This window comes from Haemaphysalis longicornis, unplaced genomic scaffold (genome assembly GCF_048455015.1).
Source record: "Haemaphysalis longicornis isolate Haplotype H1 unplaced genomic scaffold, Haemaphysalis longicornis Haplotype H1 scaffold_5, whole genome shotgun sequence".
Lineage (NCBI taxonomy): Eukaryota > Metazoa > Arthropoda > Arachnida > Ixodida > Ixodidae > Haemaphysalis > Haemaphysalis longicornis.
The window spans coordinates 44,218,315-44,237,507 of NW_027526385.1; the positions used below are offsets into that span (position 1 = coordinate 44,218,315).

Consider the following 19,193-nt stretch of genomic DNA (forward strand, 5'->3'; position numbering starts at 1 on the left):
AGTGGTCTGCTACTGAATTAGCTATGTTGCCTTAACAGACTTTACTGAACCAAGAGTTCTGCTCATTGACTAGTGGTGGTGTGGTCTGTTCTTCGCAGCCAACAACCTGTGCTTCCACGGCAAGTGCAGCTACTATTGCGACACGTCGCATGCCATCTGTGGGAACCCCGACACGCTCGAAGGGAGCTTCGCCGTGTTCCTCCCCTCCAAGGACATTGCGCCTCGAAAGTCTTGGCGGCACCCTTGGCGCAGGTGAGTGCACAACGCATCCGGCTTTGCGCCATACGCGAACTACATCCGAGATTCCTATGCACGCTCTTGTCGATCAGCAATGAACCTCCTACATCACAACTGGCAAGAATGCAGCGTGCACGTTCTTTTCTGTAACACAAACTCTTCTAGCGATGTCAGCATTCATGGTTGGTGGTGGGTCCTTAGGCGCAGTACTCAGCAGAAACTGATGATGCGATTAAACATGCAGTACTTTTGTCAAACATGCCTTCAGGTTTCGGTGTGCACATATGTGCCTGTATGCCGAACAACGAATAAAGCACGGAGGATAAAATATGCGCCCGAGGACATCCATTTCAAGATTTTTGGTCATGAAAGTTAACTTGTCGAGATTTGAACCTTGTTCAATTGAACACGCGGGGTGTTAAGTCTATTTTGTCGTGCGTACTTTTGTTATTAAGAACTTTAGCGCGAGATGTATTTGGAATAAATTCATTATATCAATAGTGTAATTAGAGGTGCGTTTTGGCGGTCAGGTGCAGTCCACAGGTGTACTGTTACGACAAATTTCTTTTGTCAGAAAAACATGCATATTTCTATTAATATACAGTGAAATCTCGATGATATGAATCTCGCGGGACCGCGAAAAATATTAATATCATCCGAAATTCGTATGAGCCAACACCGCAGACAAAAAAAATGAGCACTAAAAAAGTTTTCATTTATTTCTTTTCGCGTGAAGGAGCCTGTGATGTTTTTCTATTTTTTTTTTTTAACCTTCATGTCGGCGAGCAGTCCTTTCTGGACTTTCGTCTCCTCACTCGCGGTGCCCAAGCTCACTACACGCCGCAACAGTCAAGGCGTGGACCGCATCGCGCGTTTTTGCACGCGATTCGTGCGCGTCGGCGTTGCGCGTGCGATTTTTTTCACGCCCGTGTCGACGATTCCGCGCCCGCGGCAGCCTCCGCCTCGGTCAGAAAATGACGCGCGACGCTCGCGGCAGTGGGAGGAGCCTGACGACTTGCGCCAATGGGGAGGCGCGTGCCTCATGGCGGCAGTTTCGAAGCACTGGAGACAGCATGGAGGAAAGAAAAGTTTGTTCTTTTGAGCCAAAAGAAAAAAAGGAAAGAACATTTTCCTTCCTCCATGGGAGACAGCCGGCTGGCCGGAGATGTTTAGGCTTAGCACCCCAACAGATATTTCATGGGCGCTTTCACTGGCGGCGCGGATGATGTTTTATAGCACCGTTTTCACCCACATTATAGGCTCCTTTACAGTACAAGCAACTTCGTGTGTACCTTGAGCGGCATTTCAAAGAACGGTTAGAAGCGGTCGCTCGAGCGCCCTGCACCACTTCGCGGTCGAAGCCGCCGCTGGCCGCGCCGCGCGCGGCGTGCGGGTGGTTCCGCGTAAGGTCCCTGAATCAGGGACCTTAGTTCCGCGATGGCGTCAGCGCCCCTATAGGGCGTGCACGGCGCGTTTTTGCGGGCAGAAAACAACAGTCCGGCCGTTCCTGGAGAAAGAGCGACAAAGCATGGAGCGAGAGCCCGTACGTCACCGTCGCTTGCCCGCTCGGCAGTCGGGCGCCTCGCCGCTCGTTCGTATCATCCGCCGGGCCGCGCAGGTCCGTTCGTAACAGCCGGAAATTTTCCCATTGCAAACAGTGCAATTTCGCCGGGACTTCTTAGAAATTCGTATCATCCCGAAATTCATATCATTGAGATTCCACTGTATGTGGTGTGTGAGGATCATTTTTAATCGATGTCTCCCTGTTATTCGGCGAGAAAGGAAACCATAAATGTACAGCTTTGGAGAGCCCAAATGGAGCCTCTAACTTGTGACCACGTCCCCAGGTCGTACCACAAGCGGCGGAAAGCCAAGTGGGAGCTGGACGACGACTACTGCTCCCAGGTGCGGGGCACGCCGCCCTATGACCGCGGACGCCGCTTGCCTGACCTCATGGACATGGCAGTGTTCGACTTCCTCATAGGTCAGAGGGACTGCCCTTCCTGTTTCTTTTTTTTAAGCGATGCTGTTAGTGCTACCTTGACTGTTACCTTTTTAACTTTGTCGTCACACACGCGCACAAAAAAAAAACAGGTAGAAAGAAAACACATGTACTCGGCTAGGGCGAATGCAAGCATCTTAGACATTCCTTCCCTCGAAAGGGAGAGAACTTGAATATGTATTCTTTAGAATAACAAATCAGTAGTTAAAAATAACACCCTGTTTGCGTGTTTTCGTCTTTTTCTTCATCTTCGGCTGCAATGTTTATTCCCGTAGCCTTTGGGGCAGTCTTATGTTGCAAGCTTTCGCCAGAGAGACGACACATTTGTTAATAGCTCAAGTTAAAATTGTTGACTTTCATTTTCACTATAAGTGGTTTAGGATATCAGCTCAGTGCCTGCCATTTAAAGGACAGAACGGTTCATTCACAAGTGGCGTGTACTTTCCAGGCAACATGGACCGTCATCATTACGAGACGTTCCTCTCCTTTGGCAACAACTCCTCGCCACTCCATCTAGATCATGGCCGAGGGTACGTTGTCGATTCTTTTCTTGTACAGTGAAACAGGGAGACCAATCGTTTAGCGCTCTATCATGTCCTCGCACTGGAACTCTTTCTTCTTAACATTACAGCTGTGACGTGGTTTGCTCACCGTGTGAACAGCCAACACTTCTGCAAAGCCATGTAGCCTGGCGTAATTGGGAGACGAACTGCATCAAGTGCAGAACAAAAGAAAGAAGACAGCATGAGCAAAGACTACGAACTGATTTTGTTCAAAATGAACTCATTTCTGCAGGTGGCCTGCATCCATATATAACTGGTTACGAAGATGAGTTGTGAAACCTGCGGAAGCAACCCACTTTACACACCATTTCAAGTTGACGCTCTAACTACAATGGAAAGACTACAATAGAATTCCAAACATATTAGCATGCCTGAGACCAAGAGCGGCATTTTGCACCAAATATACTCTAGCTTTCTCGAAGAAACAAATTGCACAAAGAAAGACGGAAAGTATGAACACACACACACACGACAGGCACTAAGTTGCCAGTTTGGCTTGGATCACTGCAATGCCCGGTCCCTTTTGTGCTACTGTTTGTTTTTACAAACAATGGCATGCCTAAAATAGCCGAACGTCAATTGTTCTTTTAAGTCATACAATTGAGCTATATATGCATTAGTACTGGTAATCTGCAACTGAAGAAAGTCGGAAGGGGCTGAGAGGAAATTCAATTACTGGCCGTGTTACTGAGGTGTAAAATCTTCAGCGAAGATTCGTCCCATATGAAAGAGGTATGTTCTACAGCTACAAGTGACTGAAAACTTCATATGACTATCTAAGATCACCTCTGTCTGAGCACACTGGAATAACAGCATGAAGACAGGTGAAAAAGACAAACACAAGTATTTGTCTTTTTTACCATCCTTGTTTTCCCGCTGTTTTCCCATTATGTTCAATTCAAGCCAACCACCCCAACTTCGCACCTTCGTAAGCTCTGCCTGAGCTCGTGTCACATCCTCTGGACGCCATCTCCCATGTCCGCAGGTTCGGCAAGGCACACCACGACGAGCTGAGCATCCTGGCCCCGCTGTACCAGTGCTGCCTGCTTCGACGGTCGACCCTGCGGCGCCTGTTGTCCCTGCACAACGGGCGTGAGCCGCTGAGCTCTGTGATGCGCCAGTCACTGTCGCGGGACCCAGTCAACCCCGTGCTCACTGAGGCTCACCTACGAGCGCTCGACCGGCGCCTGCGACTGGTGCTTGAGGTGCTCAGGGAGTGCGTGACCGACCGTTCTGCCGCTGAGGTGCTCATCGTGGATGATGCCTGAGCGCCAAGCATCATCCTGTGAATCGCCCTGTGGTCGGTACGTACCTTCTTGGAGGAAGGGGGGGGGGGGATAAGCAAATTGAATTATTATAAGTGAAGTGGAAAGCACAGAAGTGGAAGAGTAGAGCTAGAGAGAGGGTTATGTTGGAAGTGTGAGTATTCTTGGCGCATTCCATATTTTTGCACTAAACAGAGGTGGGGTATTTTCCTAGTGATTACTAGGGTTCCTCTATATAGCTCCTGCAGGGAGCTGCGGGAGCTATATAGTGGAACTCTAGTGATTACTAGGCTGGGCTTGAATAATGAATGCTAAGGTTCTGTGGCTGAACTAAATGCTGCAGCAGCAGCTATTTGCTAGACAAGATGCTTGCCTTGACTTTGTTCAATCGCCTGCCATAACGTGCCCCTGTGTGCCTGTAAGCCACACAGTGGTTTCATGTAGAGGTATCCTCTGATCACAGCGTGGTCATATTTTATCGCTCCAGGGCTGTATTCTAATAAAGTTAAAACCCGATCTAACGAAGGAACCGCGAATTATTCCGTTACATCGAGAACTTCGTATAATCGGGACTGTCATTTTACAAACAGTTCATTCTTTACAATTTCTTTATCGTTCAAAACCTCCATAAAAACGAAACTAGATGCCTCGTTTTTTTTTTCTGACGTGGCACAATGACCTTCGTGGCGTTCTGACAAAACACATTCGAAATTGCTATTTTTAATGTGTCTGTTTCTCGAACTACTTCGTTAAATCGGGAACGGCATAGAATCTGTTTCGTTAGTTCAAGTTCAAAAAAGCATTGAGCCGTATAGGCACCTGCGGGATAATTCAAATTTGTTCGTTAGGTCGGCTTTCGTTAGATCGAGTTTTGACTGTAGCTGGTTGTTCTGGTGCAGCGCGAAAGTTTGCATGTAACCTGCCAGTCTTTCTCTAAGTCTTTTTTAAACTTGTCTTCTTTGACATATTCGCAGCTACCACCACATATCACGAAGTTCGCCATAGCCACACTTGGCTGGAGGGTCTGGCGTCCATCACAGGCATTGCAGGCATCGCAGGCATCCATCGATTATGTGTGTTTTTTCATCGTCAAGCCACCACCACAAAGCTTCTCCCGATCCGACTGCCTTGTGATGCATGCCGACAAAGCCATCGTGTCTCCACCAATGTGCAAGAAGCCTTGGCATCTCCGTAGAACTGTATAAGACTCGGTTGATGCCACTGTTGATGCCAGCGTTGATGCCACTGTTCCGGAAATGCCATTACCACAAGTACTGTGCCATCGTGCACGTGATACTTCGGCCATCTCCTGGACGGTGCTGAAGACAGTGTGTAGGTTTCGTGCAACGGAGTGCGGTCACGTGATGTGGGTTCAACTCCCACAGTGGCCCCTGGCATCACTTCTGCCCTAAGAGAATGATCGATGCCACGGTCGGGCGTGACAACTTTTTCTAATTTAAAAGCATGGGAATGGTCCCAGTCATGTTGTGTTGCTGGACTCCTCTAGGATGAGTGCGTGCCACTCCACTTGTTTCTGTGTGTTGTGAGTTGTCCGTTGCTACGTGTCACCCATGTGATGGAAAAGCGTACAGTTTCGGTCACACTTAATGAGAACATCTACACTTCTTTCTTTTCACGCACAAAAATGAGGGCAATGACGTCGTGTTAGGCCCGCCATCTTTGGAGTTCATCTGGCGTTGGCCTGTTGTGCAAAAGAGCAGAAGTTTTGTGCCGAAGTGCAAGCAGGTCACGTATCTAGTGCGCTAAATCATTGTGGATGTGGCTTTGCAGTGTATGTGTGATAAACAAACTGATGACTGCAAATTTTTCTGTCTTATAGGAGACCTTAATCAATTATAAGGCTTATTTTAATTGCTTTGGAAGCATGTTTTTTTTATTTCCGAACGCCGAAATCCGGAAGGCTCAAAGAACTGATTCCATCGGACAACTAAGGACGTTTATCTTACCTGACCTCTTACCATATTTTTTTCGTCTCTCGTATGATATGCTATTGGAGAGAATCAAAGCACTGTGTCTTTATCGCACATTGACAACAACAAAACCTTCTTAAGAATTCGTGATAAGGTTCTCTAGTCTCTCGCTCCAGCAATGTTACTAGTTATCATCATTTTTAGTGCGTGTTTTCGAGCCGCAGCCTATTTGCAGCGTTTACGTGCTGCTTGTCAGCTTCTTCTGGATAAGAACTTGCACGTTGTTCATGGGTGCACTTATCTTGTGCGATGGCATTTATCTTAATCATCATCCGGTACTTGCGACTAACCATCAACTGTTATGAGCATCGGTCTACCTACCTGCCAAATAAAGAAAGCATTAAATTGCGCGTGAAAGCTTTGCTGCTCCAGGGAGATTCCGTGGCAAGTGTTTTGTAATATGAGTGACCGTTTGTGCCACCGAAGTGAGGCTGCATCAGGTCAACCAAGTGTTAAACTGTCGTCAATCAAAAGTTGCCGTAGCATATGTCGTAACTTCACTAAAAACTGTGGCAATCATTAAGAAGGATCAGTCCCGTTGTTGGTGATACTGTTACTTCTCTGTAAAGAGTATTCGTTATTAAGAAGGTTTTAAACTGACTTTCTGACATCGTGCAACTCCTTCGGATGCCATCTTGTATGACGCCATAAGTAAGATTGTCGGTCCAAGATACCTACCATGGTGCGTTCTATATCTTCTGCGTTGTGGACTTAGCGGCGCCATGTGCCCGCAGCCCCACTGTATTTTCGTCAATCTTCAGAAAATAATAAGTAAAATGACTGTCTTCACCTAAGAAATTAAAAATTAATTTTGCATAAGCGTTTTGCACCTGTTGTAAGTTCAGCACCGACTGTGCGTCACGATCTGTGCTTGCATTCGATGTTATGTGTCCAAAGTTGTACATTCGCTGTCTCCATGTACATACATAGTTCCCATGGGGATGCATCTTATATGCCTCGGTGAGTACAAACTTAGCTTGGCTTCACCTGTGTGACGACAAACTTGCCGCTGTGGCAATTTGTCAAGCATATCCTGCTGCTACGTAGTATCTCGCTGGTTCGAGCCTATATGGCAGAATTGCATTTCTGGTGGAGGACATATAGAGGACATTGTTGTACACTGAAGTTGGAACAGGAGTAAAAAGTTTACAGTGGCCTCAATTAAGTCTGAAGGCTCCGGCCACCATGCGTAGCATAGTCCAGATGTCGCCGCGGTGCAAGATACACCAAACTCAGCAAAGTCGTTTTTTTTTTTCGGAGTGCAGCGGCCAAGGGCAAAGTCTAGAACATAGTGGGATAAACTTAATGTTTGAGTCCTCTGCTGGTTGCAGCAACCTGGAAAGTCTGCCTATTCCCATACCAGCACCAAACGTAACAAGACCAGCCAAGATTCGCTTTTAGTACCGTCCGTGTTCAAGTCTAAGTGTACTCTTCTGTCTGAACAGGTGTGCATACCTGGCACTGTCATCGCATATCCTATCCCGTACAGCACAGGATACACACATCACCATTTATTCACTGTTGTGACAGCGGCCAACCACTGTAGCGATCCAAATGGCAGGAATTGGGCTTTGTCGGCAAAAAAACTGCCTGAAATTGCAAGTTTCGTTAAGTCAATATGCCGTAAGTGTGTAGGGCATTCATGACAAGCTAAAAATGTCATCTTTTCAACTCCTGTCATAGTCCAATAAGTTGGTATGCTGCCACAATGACAGGTCTCCCAACACAATCTGCAGCTAATGTTCCAGAACACCGGTATAATTCGTACTTGTGAGGAAATGAGTATCAATTACACGCAATTGTGTGTGCTGACAGTGCTGTACGGGCTACAAACGGTATTTCCTCCGCTCCTGGCATACTTCAGTGCGATACAGGAGCAACTGACGATGTGCTTTTTAACGCGGCCAGTGTGTTGTACCGGGGCCTTTCCTTTGCTCTTCTGTCTGTGACAATCGAGTGCGTCGGTTTTTGCCGCGGGTGTGCGGCACGTTCTCAATGCCTTCGGTGTCCTTATATTTGTCCATGAGAGGGAGTGTGGTGTGGTACATATCCCGAGTGTTAAACCGGCCCTGAACATATCCCTTAATGATGTTCCTTTTCAAGGTGTTCTGTCACGTGTTGTCAGCTTTGCGCAGCTACTGTCCATCAGCCTAGCTTCATGGTGAACTCGTTGGAGTATGTTTTGATTGATGTTACGCGAGTCTGTTCACTCGTTTTTGTCATGCTTTACAAGTTTTTCGTGAGGTGGCACTATCATTCTGCATTTCCTCAAAAGCTTTGTGACCTTCACAGTATACGGCACAAGGGACGTCCAATTTGCATTTGTCGTGGGCAGACTAGGGAGACCCATTCATGAGATCAAATGGCAAACACACTGCTCCTTTGGAAGACCTTGTGTACATGAACTTTGGAACGAAAAAAAATCTGTAAAAGAACTTCTCTCAGTGATGTCGCCATTTGACTGTGTAAATGATGTGACATTGTGCATTGTGGACATTCAACGTGTACACCATACTTTTTTTCTTACGTCGCAGCCTGCTGCTTGAATCCATGTTTTTGATTGCACATGACACCATGATGCAGCATGACGCCATTTTTTCTGGCACATCGTAATGCCCGCGAGGGTTACGTGGTAAATCACTCAGGACACATTTTTTATTGAGATTCTGTTCGGAACCTGAGGCAGCTTTGAAGGAAATATGCTTATATCCATGTCTGCTTCTTCTTTTTTTAAACTTCCCTGGGAGGATTCTTATCTCCATTATGCGGCACCCTAAATTCATCGATGTTGTGCGGCATTGAATGCCCACAATATTCAGAGATGGGTGTAGGTTTTCATTAACACAAAAAAATGTTCAGGTTAATGAAAAATTGCGTGCATTCTGCACTATGCTTTATCACGGCCATCACCAGTGCCAGCTTTTGTCATCATACGTCGCTTAAATAGAACAAAAGCGTCAGTTGCTCAAAAGTTTTACATATTTCTAAACAACTTCCTCTTCGCTGTCGTAACTTCTCTTCATCGATGCAACACGGCCCTTGTAACTCGTAATCATTGGCTGCTACTACTCTTATATTACCTTAGTTGCTTTTGCCACAAACTGTGACATGGCTGTCTCGTTTTCTCGACACCGGTTCTGTAACAAAATATCTTCGAACGATAACAAGATATACCTGAAATGAAAAATGGCAGAGCCAGGCGCCTGCAAAGGAATTTTGCGACGTTTAGTTGCTGAGATATTGATGGCGCCTTATGCTCAATGAATTTTGTGGGGCCTAGATAACCATCAAAATGGCGTTCCCTGTAAAAGAGCACGATCGGCCACCGCAAAGAACCACAAATCGCTAGGTGCACCGACCACAGGTTACCTTAACTTTAGACGCGTTTCTTCCAGAGTTAAACGTTCCTCACATCAAGGGGTGGTCTGCAGCTGTATGGACTGACGCCGCTATGGTGACATTTGACAGATATTGCGTGTCATCTTCTGAGACGTCACGAAAGTGGCAGAAATTTCAACATAGAATTTTTTTAGCTTAGTTGGCATAGGACGACAATATTTGCGTTGCATCATGCCGACTGTGATTGTTCAGTTTTGATCATTCGAGATTCCCGTAAGAGGGGGTGTGTATGACTCCATTTGGCTTGCCTCAGGCTCTGCTCAGCTTCAACTATTTTTGGAGTAAATTTACTCCCGGTAATATTTTACTCCCACGGGGAGATATTCACTCTTTCGCGGAGTAAACGTAAATAATTGTATGTGGTAAATGTACTGTGCCACGTACTAAACTGCTCCACGGTAAATGTGCGTTTACTTTGAAAGAAGCTGGAAGCGTGCAACTGATAACTTCACGAAGAGGGTGTCATAAAAACACCTTTTACAGATGGTGTAAGATGACACCCGGCATCTATTCCTCTTTTGGTCTACTGAACCCAATTTTTCTGCCCATCAACTTGTGACAGGCCTTTTCGCGCGGCGTTGCACAATTGTATGCTCTGGACATTTGCTTCGAGTTTACTTCAAGGAAAAGGGCGGCCGCCATTTCGCAGTGCATGGCGTCGCTACTTGTTTTTCGTTTCGCTGTATACCATGTGGGGAGGTAGGGGGTGTGGAACTTCTTGGGTTCACAAAACTTTACAAATCCACCCAAAGGGCTTATTATATACACATTATATAACATGAATTTAATATACATGACTATTTTGTACAAAGGTGATGAATAAAAAATATATGCCACTGTTGAATTTCGTTCATCATTCCCTCTCCCGTGAAAATGTAAAGAGCATTTCTAGCGAGAAATCATAATTTCCAGCTTCATGTCTGACGAGCTTTATAGCTTCTAGCTGGAATCGACAGCTTCTAACTTGAAAAATTCTTATTCTAGCTAAAGACGATTATTTCCAGCTTGCAGGTTTTTTTTTTTTTTTTTTTTTTTTCAGCTGGTCTGACAAATGCTAGCGGGCATCCTCGATTTACCAGTCCTGGACGGTCCGCGGGCAGTCCGAGGACTGCTTTCGGACCGGAAGTCCCATAGAAATACATGGGAAAATCGAGCGCCGGATAGCGTCTCGGGAAGTGCGCGGACGATCCAGGGGCAGTATTCTCGTAACTGTCCCTTGTGAAAACGTCCCTTTTGCGTCCCTTACATCGTGACGTACTTCCGGTTAAGCAGTGGGCCTTTGATTCAAATACGTAACTGTTCTTGCAAACGCATTTTAAAGAACTGAAACCGTATCAGAGTATCTTTTATGTGTTTATTGTTCCGCGAGCGAACCAACAATAAGGCGACGAAAAATCGTCTGCTCCAAATCGTCTGCTCCGAGTAGCCACGGCTCATAGCTCCGCCGTGCTTGCATGGCGTCACATCCGGGTGTTCGCTTTTAGCCAATCAGGGCTCGCTCAAAAGGAACACTTTTGAAAGGGACACAAAAGGGACAAAACACGGGAATACCGCCCCAGGTCTGATAATCGAGGAGGTCCAGTAATAGCTGCCAGCCGGAACAAAATCTGAATCCAGCTAGATAAGAGCTCGAAATTCAATTTCTAGTTGGAAAAAGTTTTTGGTTCAATTATCCAGTTAGAAAAAAAATTCACCTGGGCAAGCTGTCAGTCGCGGGAACGTGGTTTAGTACAGCTATTACTGTTTTTCTTTTATTTTCGCAGCTATTGCATAGGTCGTATTATTACTATTGCCTGTTTTTGTTTCCACTTCTAAGAGCTTCGATAAAAGTATAGGTCAGCCATAAACTTGTCGGTAACCCATGTATAAACACCAAAACACACTGTTGAAGGAATTTCGTGCAGCACGTACAAGACATGTCACTGACAGACGCAATGCAATGTTTGTCTTGTATCTTTCCCTTTGCCCTTTTCTTTTGCACTGTGAAATCACGTCGGCAATGTATCGCCAACTTGTCCATGCTTGCGCGGCCTCCCGCCAAAATACACGGACTTGCAACAGAACGAAAGAGAAAGTAGTTCTCAAGAAGTTTCCTTCAGTTGCGGGTTTCTTCTCATATGAACAGGCATTGCGCTCATCTGTTAAAGGTGGCTTCCGTTATACAGGGTGGTGCGACGATAATTGGAACACAAAAACTTTGTCCTGTGCGAACCGCCGCTCTGTTCGCGCTCAAACTTCACACGAAGGTCGCATTTTGTGGTCTATTTTGTTTGACACCGGGGAATAAGACGGTACTTACCTGTTTATTTATTCTGAAAATAAATAAAAACGATTTTCGCCTATGAAAAAATGGGGCCGATTCGGACGTGCGAGCCAGAGCAAGCTGGTAATGATGATGATTAGAGGCGCTCCCTTGTAGCGGGACGTCGGTTGTCACCAACCGACTTGTCTGTGTTATTCTATTTGTTTGTCCTACCCTTCACTCACCTAATGGGTTAGTCTCCCTCCCCACCGGTTTTAAACTCCCATCGCTCCCCCACCCACCCCCCATTTCCTGCCCTTGCACACCTGCTTACCCCCCCCCCCCTTCTGTTCTAAATTCTGATTCGGAATATTACTCTTCCTACGTCCCACTCTCTTCCCTACTTTTCTTCCACCACCCCTCCAGCCGTCTTCGTCACCTCTATGGCCCTGAAGTTGAGGCTCACACAAAATCCCAAAGCCTCCGTCAACGTCACTTCCCCATCTTCCAGCCGCGGTCGTATATCTGTGCAGTCTGTGACAATATGCTGTACGGTTTCCCGATCCCTGCCGCCGCATACACAGGTTTCGTCCTGTTGCATGTAGTTAACCGTGTATGCCCGTGTTGTCAGACACCCCGCCCGTGCTTCGAAAAGCAATGCACTGCCTCGGGTATTGCCATAGAAGCCTTCCTTCCTCATTTCTAGTTTCTCTTTTCTATAAGTCACCAGGGTTTTTCACCCTTCCATTCTCTGTAACCAATTCGCCGTCTCTGCTGCTTTTACCTGCTTTTTAAACTTGTGTATACCCCACTTTCCCCTACCGAATTTCCGTACCGCTTGGTAAGCTGTCTGGTCCTCCGTCTCCACCTCGTGTCCATGCCTCATATACAGGTACCTAAACACTCTCGCGGCCCATTTTTCCTCCGCCATGTCAAGTAGTCTCTCCTCGAATTTTATCTTGCTCTGCACCTCCCTTGCCTGAAAGCTGATCGTAGAACGACGGAGCCACCTGGGGTATGCAGAGCGAAACGGACGAATGGGGATTCACGCAATGTTCTCAGTTGGATTTGTTGGAATCACAGTAGGGGGGAGCCAATGAGTGAGGTAGCAGACGATCAGAAAATCTCTTTCGTCCCTAGTTTAGGATGACAACAAATACTTGCATAACAGCTGATGCCAATCATAATAAAATATTCTTACGGTTCATCGTTGCCAATAATTTGTTTTCTCACCTGCTTTCACATTTTCTGATCGTCTGCTGCACCATTTGGCTCCTTCCTACCGTGAATCCTAAACGTGCAACGTTTCGCTCTGCATATACCCAGGTGGCGCCGTCGTTCCAAGATCAACTTGCGCTGGCTCGCACGTCCAAATCGTCCGCCATTTTCCCACAAGCGAAAATCGCTTTTATTTGTTTTCAGAATAATCAGGTAAGTACCATCGTTTTTCCGGGTGTCAAACAAAAAATGCCACAAAATGCGATCTTCGGGTCAAGTTTGAGCGCGAACAGAGCGGAGTTTCACTCAGAAAATTTTTTTTAAAGTGCTCCAATTATCGTCGCACCACCCTGTATTTGCTGTGCAGTCCTAGTCAAGATCGCTACAGTCTACGATACCTTCCGTTCCCGATCGGGAGAAATAAACCGGAGCACGGAGGTGTGAGAATATTCGAAATTTCGAATACTTCGCGAATAGTGTCTTTTGTTTGATTCGATCCGCAGCGCAGATTTACCGTTCGCAGCATTCGAAGTTTTCATTCGCATTTTCGACAGTAAAAGTTGGCCTGCTGTCGTCAAGCACTACCGCGCACGTAAAAAAAAAAAAAAAAACTCCATCAGTAATGCTCAACGTGAAAAGACCGCCGCATTCTGTAGACGTGGATAATTGGAGGAGGAGGCGGAATCCATTAGGCTGGTTTACTGAAGCGGTGTGGCCGCCGGTTTGAGGCCAGCAGCGACGTTGGCAACACAGGTGACCAGAAGTATCTGGACCTCTGGGTCCGAGCTGCCCAGTGCTCCCTCCCACTGCTCTTCGTTAACTACGGGTGAAAAGGGGTCTTGAGGACAGGCCACATGGAGTGGACCAGCGTGGCTAGGTACCCGCAGAGTGGGCGATTTGGCGAGGGGAATTGCGAGGGGTGAATTCGGTGCAGTAGTGCTCGCCAAAGAGTGCGTCTGCAGGAGTCGCCATAAGTGCTCCTGATCGTTGGTTAGCTCAGGGTGAGCAGGAGGGTATTGACGGCGAGCGAGGCGGCAACGCGCAGTGATATCATGCATGGCACGTGATTAAGGGATCCCTGGCTGACCTGGCGTCGTGGTAGGGAACGAGGCTGGCACCGGCAGGAATAGTAAGTCCTCGTGCTGTGTTGTGTGCTGCCTCATTTGCCACCAAGCCGGTGTGCGCCGGGGTCCAGACAATGTCTACCAGGGGAGGTCGGGGGATTTTGAAGGAGAATTTTGAACGCCACGGGCGATATGTAACCACGGGCGAAGTTTTGAATAGACATGGCTACGAGTGTGCCAATCCTTCCCGAGTGCGACTTGCTGACCCCGTCACTACTGCCTCAAGTCGATGACGAAGAGCTCGTGGAAATCTACAATGTTGAGGATGACTTTGCATCCACCACTCACCGCGAAGACGACGACCTCTTCGACGTATATGACGACGATTACTCGCACCGAAACTATATATATGCAAATAAACATTAATACTGAAACAACTATGTGTCCGGGAATGCAAGTTTTCATGATTTTTTTACTACAGTGAAACCCCGATAATACGACTTTCAAGGGACTGCGAGAAAGCGTCGTATGACTGGGGTGTCGTACGACCGGGGTGCGGATAAATGCCGGCCTAAAGTAGACGGTCTCACGCGACAAGAGGGCTGTGAACTTATTTAAGCTACTATATTTAGCGCGTTCTTGCGTGAATTGGGAACCTTTTGCTGAAATTATAAGTTATAAAAAGCAACGGCGAAGTTATAAAAAGTAACACGTACTTCTGACGCGGGGGGCCGTCACAAGTTTACTCCCGCTCACGAGTACTCGCCTGCTTATACTTGCGTCCGTTCAGCAAGTGGTCTGGCCCGCCTAAGGACCTTTGCCCATCAAGCAGCGTCAAACGGGGGTTAAGAATAAAGAAGATCGGGACGAGGTGGCGAAGCGGTGTCAAATAAGGGGAAAAAACACTGGTTTATCCGTGCCAGAGTCCGCCGTATGAAGCGGACCGCGTGCACCTGAACGTCATATTATCGGGGTTTTTAACGCAATGTTTCTATGGAGAGTTGGCCGGGACCGCGGTATTCCGTCGTAAGTAGCGGGTCGTCGTAAGTCCGGGGGACGTAACAGCGGGGCTCTACTGTATCTGTATTCGATTCGCGGTCCCATATTTGGTATTTGGGACCTCTATTTTGATAATTACTGCGCAGTTCACCAGAACGCATGAAAGTTTAACTAAATCCTTCATTCTTATAAGCAAAACCGTTTCGGTGCTCGACTACAGCTATAGGGAGGCGAAGCTAAAGTTTGCCGGGCGAGGGCAGCGCTGCACTCTCCCCTACGCGGGAGTACGCGGGGGCTGCCGCCGCTTTGGCACGTGCTTTTTTCGCTGCGCGCGTGCTGCATTTTTCGCGCTAGGAAGAGGGCTGGGTAAAATCTTCTTTTGACTTATGAAACCATACGCGTTAGCACGTGTCCAGCAAGTTCGGTTTAAACGTAGAGTAGTTACTGAGTTCATTTTTGTCAACGTTTGTCTTGTCGTCTGCTACAGACCCGCCGCTCAACCGGCAGACTGTCCCGACGATTTTAAGGGGGGAAATGCGTTGTTCGGCGGTCGCCGGCTGCTGTCTTTTCGTCTGCAAGGCGACAGCTGTTCAGCTTGTCACAGAGTACTTTTCTCTTGTTTGTTACTCCCTTCGCGTGCTTGCGCTTCGGACATCCGGATTTTCTTGACTGCAGCAACACTGAAGCTTGAAGAAATGTAAGATAAACGTGATTGATTATGGTAACAGGTTATTTCCTGCTCTTGAAACAATCAGCTGCATCTTATAAAAACGCATTAGAAAGGCACACGCTAATTAAGGGGTACGCTGACAGCGCAGCATTTCCATTTTGCTTGTCCTTGAAGGAAATTTTGTTCGTAATGTTTGTCACCCGCTTGGAGTACAAGTATGGGTTAGAGTGACAGTTCGCGGAAGCAACAGAACAGCTTGTGGCGTATAACTTTTAATTACTATTAATATACAGAATTTGTTGTATACCTCTTTTAATTACCAGGTTTTGTAAATGTGGGAAAAAAACGAACAATGCAGCAATCCCGTCCAGAGCACAAGTCACAATGACAAGACGGACCGAGCTACTATAGCCAGGTAAATCGCTAGAAACTATTTTTTTTTTTTCACCAATGCAAAATGTCAACCAATGGTGTTATATATGGACGATATCGAACAGCACCAGCTAAACAACTCCGAAGTTCATTTATTATAGCGGAAAACAATCATTGGCTGCATGCATTAAAAAAAGTGTAGAGGGGAGGACCCCCCACCCCTTATCTATTTCCAGGCAGCCCGAGCAACAGAGAACTAGTGTTTTCTTCTGCAAAATCCTTTTTTTCCCATTTAGCTTTCCCCCTCTGATTAGCACCAAAAGCAGCGGAGGCAGCCTTGGGAGGCAACCTGTTCTGGACGCGCCACAGCTGTTCTCCACTCTTTGGTCGATGCCGTGCACGACAGAAGAACCACATGTTTTCGTTTATGCAAGCGGCAACACTGCGCAGGCGCAAATGCATCGCCCTCGTATCAGCTGCACCTTCTGCCTTTATTTTTTGTGCATACGGCGAGAACAACAACAAAAGGGCAAAAATCTACCTGAATCCGTCCCAGCTTATAGCAGTTTTGCTTACTGCGCACAAGGCAACCATGTTTTGTCGCAGCAGTGTCTACATGGTCATAAAACCCGGGAACATAACAGAAAACAAGCGTGGAACGTTGGCGGGGTCCCGAGTCCTGACAAGATGTTCTGTTGTTTCCGCCGCAGTATCACCCTCACTCCCAGCGGGTCCATCTGTGGGAAGAACGTTGCAAACAAAATTCCTTCAAAAACAAGCAAGATAGAAATGTGGTGTTGTCAGCTCACCCCTTTAACAGCATGTGCCTTTTAAGTGCGAATGCACTTTATAAGCGACCCCAAACCATCCACCGCCGGCGGCGGCGGCGGCGGCGTCGGCGGCGGCGTCCGCAGTGCTCCTCTATATTTAAAAAAGAAACAGCATCCGGCGCCAGGTTTCGATCTGAGGACTTTGCGGCCGCAGCGCGACGCTCTACCGACCAAGCCACGGACGCGACGCTGATATCAGTGTCAGTGACGCGCCTTATATCTTTAACGCATTCAAACTACGTCGTCAGCGGCGTGCGTTGGCGACTCCGCGGCGTTATAGCGGCTTGATAACTGCGTGGTGTACACGTGATACTACAAACCCGATGGAAAAGATGGAAGAGAAGGCGGCGAGGCGGTGGGCTGCGGGGGCCGAGCGCAAGCGCCGCAAGCGGGCCGACAACCGTGCATTCGCACTTTCACATTCTCCCCCTCGGGGAAATGCGGGGGAATTTTTTAATGCGTCTTTCATAGGAGGCAGAAGATCATTTCAAGGATTAGAAACAATGAATTAAGGGAATTCTTGTAAGCCTCAATGTTTCTGTCGTCAATAAAATCCGGATGTTCAAAGTGGGAGCACGTGAAGAAAGTAGCAAACAAGAGGAAAATGCGCTCTGACAAGTTGCACAGCTGCCGCCTGGGCGACAAAAAGACGGCAGCTGACGACCACTCAAGAGCACACGTTATCCCGTGAAACCGCCGGGGCGCTCGGCCGTTCGAGCGGCGCGTAGCTGACGACGCGTCTCTAGCAGACGACAAGACAAGCGCCGGCAAAAATGGACCCAGTAGCTACTCTACGTGTAAACCAAACATGCTGGACACGGGCTAACGTGTATGGTTTCATAAGACGAAAGAAAATTTTACCCGGACATCACCGTAGCGCGATAAATGCAGCACGCGCGATGCGAAAAAAAGCACGTGCCGAAGCGGCGGCAGCCACCGCGTACTCCCGCGGAGGGAGCGGAGGGGAGTGCAGCGCCACCCGGCGATCGTTCCGGAGCCTATTGATTGACGGAGATCAACAGGAGGCCCAGGGGCTCGTGTAGGCTTTATTGCGACAACCACGCGACGGTAGGCGAACCACGCAGCTGGCTGCAGACCACTTGAAACGGACGCGAGCACGCCCCACAAGGAGCGCCCAGCTCTCGACGTCGTTCTACCAGAGTCGAGCCACTGGAGTCACGAGGATCAGCGCACGGACGGCGGTCGCGGATTGCTTAGAATCATCGCTGCGTATAAGAAGGCCCCGAAGGCCATCGACAGTGCCACCACGGGCATGGCTTTTTCGAGGGCCTCTTTAGAAAAGTCCGGTGTCAGGCTTCGGAACAGGTAGGACCTCCACCTGGGCAGGGGCGACACGGAGGGCGTCACGAATTTGCTGGACACTATCCTGCCTTCTTCCTCGGACGAGTCGAGCTCGGACAGGTCCCGCGCCGAGTGGGTGTGCGCCTGCTTGTGCTGGACCTTGAGGGGGGCCACAGCAGCCGCCGAGGAGGCGCGGGCGACCCTGGCCGCGTCCTCCGAACGCGCCACCCGGATCACCTTCTTGGGACGGCTCGGCGACGACGGGGACGACGGCGACGACAGCGGTGAATGTGGAGACCGCAGGGGGCTGTCGGGGATGCCCCGGTTGTCCACATGGGCGGTCATCGCGAAGAGACCACCGTGGACGGGGCCCCTCGGAATTTTGATGATGATGATGATGATGATGTGTACCCTTCATTTGTCCTCTTCTCCTATTCCCGTTCCTCGCCTCGTTTCCGGCGGAAATTGGACGAGGTATGCTGACATGAGAGTGGCCACCGAGACCTTTTGGATATTTGTCTCACTATCCTGGTGTACTGAGGACACCTCTCGCTGCAAGGGCGTCCGAAGATCGTACTTGCTGTTTTATTATATAGTTTATTAATTCACTCACTTCCACGCCGCTTTGACTTTTGATGCCTGGTGCCTGCTCCGTTTGCGGCGAAGCCTAAACGTGGTCAATATTTTTTGTTTGCCCTTGTGCTGCGTGGCAGTCTTAAAATAAAATTTTTAATGCGAGAGCATTAATTGTGGCGCACTAAGAGAAAAAAATAGTCAGGGACGCTTGCACTCATGCGCAAGACTTGAATGGCGAAGCTGTTGTAGGTGAGCATTGCCGGAAACATATAGTTAAGTTTTTTTTTATTATTATTGCGGAAGTTTGCTATTCAGCATAAGGGGAAATTAGGAATCGGAGCAGGGGCCATGAGGTGGTCCTTGTATCCACGCCATGAAATCTGGCGGACGTCCGGGGCGCAGGCCGCAGGTGGTGATGTGCACAGCGCGTAGGCTTCGCAGAACAGGGCAACGTCCACACCAG

General features: G+C 48.1%; 2 protein-coding genes across 2 annotated transcripts in view; one reads left to right on the forward strand and one right to left on the reverse strand.

The window, feature by feature from the left end:
- The window catches only part of LOC144139665 (extracellular serine/threonine protein CG31145), a 74,022-nt gene extending 63,721 nt beyond the window's left edge, over window positions 1-10,301 (forward strand). Inside the window, exons 9-13 of the mRNA XM_077671955.1 lie at window positions 99-252; window positions 2,085-2,221; window positions 2,688-2,769; window positions 3,788-4,106; window positions 5,042-10,301. Of these exons, the coding sequence (XP_077528081.1) occupies window positions 99-252; window positions 2,085-2,221; window positions 2,688-2,769; window positions 3,788-4,070 (656 nt within the window). The 3' untranslated portion in view covers window positions 4,071-4,106; window positions 5,042-10,301. The remainder of the gene's footprint in view (window positions 1-98; window positions 253-2,084; window positions 2,222-2,687; window positions 2,770-3,787; window positions 4,107-5,041) is intronic.
- Window positions 10,302-18,037: 7,736 nt separating this feature from the next.
- LOC144139666 (uncharacterized) lies at window positions 18,038-18,499 on the reverse strand. Its single transcript, XM_077671956.1, has one exon. The coding sequence runs from the start codon at window positions 18,497-18,499 to the stop codon at window positions 18,038-18,040; it is 462 nt and encodes a 153-aa protein (XP_077528082.1).
- Window positions 18,500-19,193: the final 694 nt, after the last annotated feature.

Excerpts from the sequence above, each read along its gene's own strand:
- LOC144139666 (XM_077671956.1), bottom strand. The coding sequence starts at position 18,499 with ATGACCGCCCATGTGGACAACCGGGGCATCCCCGACAGCCCCCTGCGG.